This window comes from Etheostoma spectabile, chromosome 2 (genome assembly GCF_008692095.1).
Source record: "Etheostoma spectabile isolate EspeVRDwgs_2016 chromosome 2, UIUC_Espe_1.0, whole genome shotgun sequence".
Taxonomy (NCBI): Eukaryota; Metazoa; Chordata; class Actinopteri; order Perciformes; family Percidae; genus Etheostoma; species Etheostoma spectabile.
In genome coordinates, this window is record NC_045734.1 from 3,032,492 (window position 1) to 3,040,268 (window position 7,777).

Genomic DNA, 7,777 nt, shown 5'->3' on the forward strand with positions numbered 1-7,777 from the left:
CTCTGTGCTGTACAAACCTTTGTCTTTTCAAAATGCCACAGTTTCAAGTAACAAGATAAACAAACCTACCTTTTTGTTTTAGCTCATCGTATTGGGTTTATCTCTGCATGGCTTCTGAGTGAGGTCAATGAGCCAGTGTTATTAAAAATAGGTTTGATCCAAAAGAGGACCCAGCACATCCTTCCATCAAAGACAAAAATATGAAGATGAAGAGATAGGGGGATGGGGATGCTGTTGAGCTTTTAAGATTTGCATGACCTTTTCTTACTGCATTGGTACACAGGGCTGAACACCTCACGTGCAGTCTTGTACGTGTCTCACGACTAGTCATACATAGAGTTTTGTGCAAATTGTGCGTATAGTCATCTCAACTTCTTCAACAAATACTTGCACATATATTCAGGAGGCTAGACGAAAGAAGAAACAAACTGTATACTTTACAGTTTGTTTCAGCCTATAGCAACCTATTAAAAACAGTTGCATATTATCTTCTGTGGCTCTGGAGGGAACTCTCTAAAGACCCCGATGATGTCATCAGGGTATTTCAGTTAGACATAGGCAGCTATCAGACAGAAAGACCCTGCCAAGTTGTATTATTGGAAATGAAGGCTCCAGGGTTTTTGGAGCTAAGGCTGTTGCTCTGTGGGTGTGATGCATTGAGCGCCTAATTTACACAATTAAAATTGTTATGCAAAGACTGGACAATTTTTTTTCCTGACATGGTGGCTGTACACACAAAGAAGTACTTCACTTTGGTTTCCTGAGGTCAGAATAGTTTTGTTTGTGGTCTTTTTTTTCATACCTTGCATCGTGTGTTTTTGAAAATGTTGTTGTAATACAACAATGGTGCTTGAGTGGGCAAGAAGGATTCAAACTGCCGTCCTGTATCTTCGCTGGAAGCGACCTCTTGGCCTGAGATACAAACTTTTCTCAACTCTCGCAATCATCGTGACGACTAAAATAGTAAGACTTTAGCTAAAAGTCTCAATATTCTTATTGCACTGTTTTTGGGGGGGGCTGTCCTTTGCAAGTCTTCCAACTTTATGGAAGCGCAATACTAAATCACTGAAGCCCTTCAAAAAACTGAATCACTGCAACGCAATCCCATTTAAAAACAATGGCAGTCCATAATAAGTTATTGTTCACCACGACGGATAAAATGGATATATTCAATGTAAACGTACAACTTGCCTCTGTAGCAATCATTGTTCAGTTACTGCTAAGTTAGGGTTATATGTACTGTGTCTATGTTATGTGTGTTTTGTGAAACCCGCTGTGCTGCATGGTTGATCCACCGTTGGGTTAATGCTATGGAGTGTCAGTGTGTTATTCTGGTGGGTGAGGTTGATGACTGCTACAATCCTCCACTGCTGACGAATCAACAGCTCTGTTCTGTCCTGTGGTTTCTGGCAGACAGAGTCAGAAGAAATGGCAGTTCAGAGTGCAACTACTCACTCAAGTATTCTTCCAGGAGGGTTAGGTGTGTGTGTGTGTGTGTGTGCTCAACCCCGCAGAGTATGTGTGAGTGGGATGAGAGCAGGAAGAATAGAGTGAGGGAGAAGGGGGGGGGGGGATAGGAGAAGGGAGGTGAGGCGGGGGTATGTATGGGGAAGATTGTAAGAACACTGTAGCCTTTCATGGCTGCCTGCAAACCCTGGAGTGGATTTTTATTGGAAGAAAGATAGATAGATAGATAGATAGATAGATAGATAGAGCTATTTTTTAATTACTACATTGTTGTATTTGTGGATTGATACACATATACAGAGAGAGAGAGAGAGAGAGAGAGAGAGAGAGAGAGAGAGAGAGAGAGAGAGAGAGAGAGAGAGGATGACACAAAACTGATCCTCATTCAAATGCCTTGTTTGCCCGCAAGCTGCTGAATATTTTAGAGCAATTCAATTAGTCAATGGATAAAGCTACACTGTGAGACACACACACACACACACACACACACACACACACACACACACACACACACACACACACACACACACACACACACACAGCATCACCACACGTTGGATACCGTATTCCTCTACAATAAACCGCAAATGTTTTTGGAATGTGTGCCACACCGTTGACACTAGTCAACCCCCGTCGGTGAGAGGAACCCCCCCCCCCCGACTAGCTGCTCAATTTAAGTTAATAAGTGTACGAGAACAAACACGGCAGCGAGGAAAGGAAGTAAAGGACTGTCGAGAAGGCTCTTCTCATTTTCTACCTTTATCTAATCCATCAGTCAATCAATACACACATAGGATGCTTTTTGAAAGTCACCTGATAGATGTCAAACATGTAACATGTAGTGATTTGGGATCCAGCTCGAGTCTTTGGGCCCCGCTCTGTCCCCGAGGAATTGCACTGCCTCAAAACTGGGTGCCTGACTTTTGCTGAAAATCATTTAGGTCTCTCCTTTTGCTTTCATGTTGCTATAGCAATCAGAGAGGAGTAGAGATGAAGAGAGGTGAAAGATAAGAAGAATGTTGAGGACACTGTCAGGAGACACAACGTCCTGATGTGCTCAGTACCAGTTTAGCCGGGACATGGACAGATGGACGAGTGTTCTTTTTACAGCCTCTTCTCCTCCCTGTGTGTTTGTGTGTGTGTGTGTGTGTGTGTGTGTGTGTGTGTGTGTGTGTGTATGCCCCATGACTAGCATAATACTGGCAGAGCCTTGGTGCCAAAGTGGGCATCTGGTCTGTGGACTATCACAGGGGAGAGAGAGAGAGAGAGAGAGAGAGAGAGCTAGGGGGGAGAGAAGAGTAACACCAATATAAACTCTCTCTCTCTCTCTCTCTTTCTCTCTCTCCTCTCTCTCTAGTTGTAGATGCAGTTAATCCTGTTACAGATCTTGTTCTGGTTCTTGGATGTCGCTGCTTAGCAATAATTAAGTACAAAAACACACAAAGAACAGGAGAGAGAGCACATTGGTCGCCGATTTTCAACAAACAGCTGTGAGTTCAAGACACAAATACAGAGAAACATGCACAAACACACACGCACCAGCTTGATTCTGACAGAAAATGAAGCCGCTGAGAGAGAGTGTGTGACCTTTATTCTGGCCCGTGTGTGTGTGTGTGTGTGTATCTCAGTGGACTGCTTCCAGGGGTTGTAGGGGTCAAACGGCCTTTGGGGCCGGAGCATCGCAGGTGCTGGAACCTAACACTGGCCACTAACCATCACACACACACACACACACACACACACACACACACACACACACACACACACACACACACACACACACACACACACACACACACCTATGTTCTCTGCTAGCCTTTTAGCGTTAGTGTTTTTGGGTGGAACCGTTGCTTGTTGAAGTGTCACTAGCCAAGTTTAGTTGGCAGTGTCCTTCTTGATACTGCGTGAGTGATAAAGCTGATCTGGGATCAGCAGATGGACTCAGAGAGAGCTGATCAGGTTGCAGTTTGAAAGTAAGGTTCGAATTATCAGCAAAATGTTGCGTGTTAACGGCTTTTCCTTCCCCGTAAAATTGCTCCCATAAATGTCAGTTTCTTCCCGGCTTTATGGGCCGGGTAGTCTCACATTGCCAGACCTATCTCCACAGTGCTGCGTCAGCGCCGGAGTATAGTCTGGCTACACCGCGTAGCTATTCTGGGATAGAGGGGAAAAAACACTCTGACATTTTTTTGTATTTCTTTAAACCAATTACAACCGTCCCGGGCGGCCCTAAGCCTCAGATGCAGCGACTGGGCCCTTGCAAAATAGATAGCGGAGATAGCAGAATGGGAGGGACGTACGTCGTACACTGTAGGGCGGCAGAATCCTCTGCAAACACACACAACAAAACATAAAGCAGGTAAATTAGGATCCAACAGGAAAGAGCGTTGATACATGAAAACTAACGTAACACACACTCACACAGAAAATGCAAACCCATTCTCTTCCAGACAATAAAAGCGCATGCTGCTGTAATTCATACTATCTGCACAGAGTATGTCAGTAGTTATTTTCAGCTGGCTAGACTCAAATACCCAATTTGGCTCGCCTGCTAGTGTCCCTCACTTGTTTGCATTGTGTTATATTACATGGTATTTCCAGTCCTTCACACTATTATTAGCACAAAGTCTTTAAGCATAGTTGTCCTGTCTAGCATCGCCATGCATCACTGTCATTCAGTAATTGGCCTTTTGTCAAAACAAAAGCAGAAAAACGTTAAAAGGTAAAAATCCTCTTTTTTGCCCAAATAATTCTCACATCGTGTTGTCGGTCGGGAGTTTCTGTGATTTGACAAAAAAAAAATGATAGTAACAAAATTCAACTTGTGATTGCCCTACTGTACTAGCTGTTGTCAGAACTTTCAACCACATCTCATGGCTGATGGATAATGATGCAATTAAGCTATTTCCATGACAACTGAACAAACACCTTCCCTCCAGGAAGACCTTGAAATTCGGTTGAAAGGTCTAGAAAAGCGGCAAGGTGTTCTTGTTGTTGTTTTTTTTAGTCAAACTTAAGACTAAACTTTCCCGCTTCCTTTCATTATAGGACCTATTTCATCTCTTTTTTACACTTTCTTGCCGTCAGTTGCTGCTTCATATGGTGAAGACATCCGACCTAAGTACCTCTAAAATGGATCACAGGTTTACTATTTTTTTTTTAAAGGGAACACATCTTAAATCAGTGATGTGCACATACATTTGGGTATCTGGAGCGCCTACTAACCCACAACTGTGAATGAAAAAACGTTTTTTTAGTGGGCTATACCTAGATCACAAATTATGCCATTCAACAAGACATTGACATTTGGCTCCTCTTCCTATGTCACATGCAATATAATAACATGGAATATACTGCCCCCCCCATCCCCTTCCCCCATCAGTCGGAGTATATCCACCCATGTCTTGAGAACTACCATTGCAAAGGTGCAAAAGTTCTTTTTTTAAATGGATTTATAAAAATGCCTTGTTTGTTTGTATATTTGTATTCTGAACGAATAAATAATAATAATATATTTTTTTTAAAAGGTGCGCCAAATTCTTTTGCAAGCCAATCAAAGCAGACTGGGCCTTTTTTTAAAGAAATAAAAGCTTAAACCTTAAGCTGACCATGAATGCCTCAGTTTTCTTCAGTGCTAGACATGTGTCTAACTGCACCGTCACTGCAGGCTGCTCTCAGGTGGAGCATGATGGAGTCTCTGTTACTTGTCATTGATCTGCAGTGTTTAACATTAACCACCAGAGTGCAGGCTGCTCCCAAAGATCCAATGAAACTGGTTTCCCATTCATGTCCCCTCATGTCATTTTAGGTCTACACTACACTGAAGCATTTGCATAGACAGTTAAAGAAATGGACCAACAGATCCAGTTGTTCTGGACAGAGACCAATGAAGGATATTAGAAGCACTTTTCCGGTGATGGCTGAGTGTTACTGTGCAGCCTCCAACTGAGCTTGATGACGTAGATGTGACCTGTCTGAAAGTTGTAAGTCTTCTGGTAGCTGTGCAAGAGAAATCTCAATCATTCCCAATCAGCAGAGACAGAGAGGTAGGTATATGTAAGGAGATAACATAGGCACAGGCTAATTACTGCTAACTAACATGCTAGTCATTAAACCTAAACAGCTGGTGGAAGTCCAAACTGTCTGCAGGCCTCTCCTGACAATACGGTGATTTGTCGACTATGTGACAGCAAGTCGCTTGGTTATGACACAATCGTTAGCCTGTTTTTACAAAAACGTCTTCTATGGATCCATAACGTGAGATACAAGGTTATGGAGCCTTTTATATATTGTTGTGTTTCTTTAGAAATAAACAACGGACAAATAGAGTCTTCAAACGCTTCAGATGTAAAGTTATTCACTGTCAAAGTGGCGCCAAAACGAATGGCAGTCAATGGGATGCTGACTGCAGGCGATGGCTTGGTAGCATCAAAATGGCGCCATGGGAGCTACGCTTAGAGAGGAGAGGCTACCCTCTTGATCGTTTGGCGCGTTCATGGACATTAGAAAATCATTTTTCCGAGTGAAAACGTCACCATTCACGTCACTTCCTGTGGGAGTCAGAGGTGGGAAACTTGGGCTGCCGAATTGTTCAAACATTATATGACATGTTTGCAAAATTAAAAAAATTAAAAAATTCAATAAATTAAAAAAAAAAAGGAAACTTGGGCTAGATTTTGCTGACTCAGTGACGCGTTGTTGACAGCTAACGTTTGACGTAGGCAACTTTGGTCCACTGAACCTATTTCAATGACAATAAACTGTTAATTGTGGACAAATGCTTCTGCTAACAAACATACAGAGACATAATATGTTTCAAATTATTCATAAATAGGCCTATGTATAAAAACAACACCTTATCCGCTTCCTTTCCTGTGTGTTGTCGTGCATATAACACAAACAAACACCTGTTGATGTGTTGTTTGTATGCTCGCATAAGAAAACAGGAAAATGTAGAGGATAAGGCGCTGGGCCATACAGGTATGTAGGCTATAACGCATATTCCAGGTGAAAGTCATGTTGAAAGTCATCTTGATTATGTGAAAATCACTTTAGGCCTACAACAATGACAACTTAAAATTAAAATGTTAAAACAAAACTGTTGTTCATTTCCATTTGTTGACCGTATGTGTGTGTGTGTGTGTGTGTGTGTTTGTGTGTGTGTGTGTGTGTGTGTGTGTGTGTGTGTGTGTGTGTGTGTGTGTGTAACGTCTTTATGGCTCCCTTTTACGAGAGCAGACTAGGATTTAAACTTTGACCCCTGATAGCTTCCCTGCTAAAGCGGTCTGCTTCTATGTCTTGGTCACCATGGCGACTTATTCCTGTAACAAGTCTGTAACCTGAGCCACCAGTCAGGTAGAGCAGGTAACCGTGACGACGTGAATGATTCAGACAACAGGTGTGTGTGTGTGTGTGTGTGTGTGTGTGTGCAGGCACGTCCAGAAACAAGAGCAAGGGAAAGGAAACAAGTGCAAAGTTTAAAGGAATAGAGAGAAAGCGCTGACACAAAAGCATGAGTCTGTGAATTAAACACAAAAAGGAAAGCATGCTGCAGGAAGGACAGGAGACTCGGGCTTTAGAGGCCGTGGAGGACGCGGATGATGGGACTTTCACTAACATCTCTCTGGCAGATGACACAGGTAAAGCCTCAAGGGATTCAGCAATTGTTTTGGGCTTTCTTCCCCAAAGTCAGTCCTTTTCTATACATTTTCCATGTGTACCAAACAAACAGCAGTACCCTGCCTGATTATATGCAGCTGAGGAACCAGTCGGTATTATAGCCTACCTATAGCCTACTAATGCATTTATTCCGCATTTCTTAATATCTGTTACTAAGTTGTTTTAAATGTGCAATTCTAGGTTATATGTGTTTTCTATCGAGAAATTGCCCTGGACTGCCTTGCTCTTCTTGTAAATATGAAACATGCTCTTCAGGTGCAAAGTGATCGTTTGGTTCAGACAGTCAACATATCTACACATTGTATAAAACTTATAATTTCATTGTATTGTTCTGCTGTGATGGCAGAACACACGACAGACAGTTGGGGTAGTTGTTAAAAGTATGTGACTGAACAAAGGGCAATGAAAGCAGCTTGTAAATCCTGAGTGGTTATGGTGGTGTGTTGTGCTGTGGAGGGACTGAGGTGTGCCTCCTACCAAAAGCTACATGGCAGTCTTTTGGGCTTTTCATTTTCCTTTCACTAAATTTTGATTATGAGACTAACATGGGGAATAATCCCTTCCAATTTAAATCCTTCCTACATGAAGTGACAGTGACTAGCGCGCACGCACACACACACGCACACGCACA

The 7,777-nt window shown here is 42.5% G+C and overlaps 1 protein-coding gene and 1 long non-coding RNA gene across 2 annotated transcripts in view; one reads left to right on the top strand and one right to left on the bottom strand.

Annotated features, from left to right (window-relative positions):
* Positions 1-4,604: 4,604 nt before the first annotated feature.
* The window catches only part of LOC116702096 (uncharacterized), an 8,820-nt gene continuing 5,647 nt past the window's right edge, over positions 4,605-7,777 (bottom strand). Inside the window, exons 2-3 of the long non-coding RNA XR_004335052.1 lie at positions 5,327-5,339; positions 4,605-4,615 (exon numbers count right to left, since the gene is read on the bottom strand). This is a non-coding gene — a long non-coding RNA (uncharacterized LOC116702096). The remainder of the gene's footprint in view (positions 4,616-5,326; positions 5,340-7,777) is intronic.
* scoca (short coiled-coil protein a) overlaps positions 6,868-7,777 on the top strand; it is a 5,302-nt gene continuing 4,392 nt past the window's right edge. Inside the window, exon 1 of the mRNA XM_032536190.1 lies at positions 6,868-7,106. Coding sequence (XP_032392081.1) covers positions 7,013-7,106 — 94 coding nt within the window. The 5' untranslated portion in view covers positions 6,868-7,012. The remainder of the gene's footprint in view (positions 7,107-7,777) is intronic.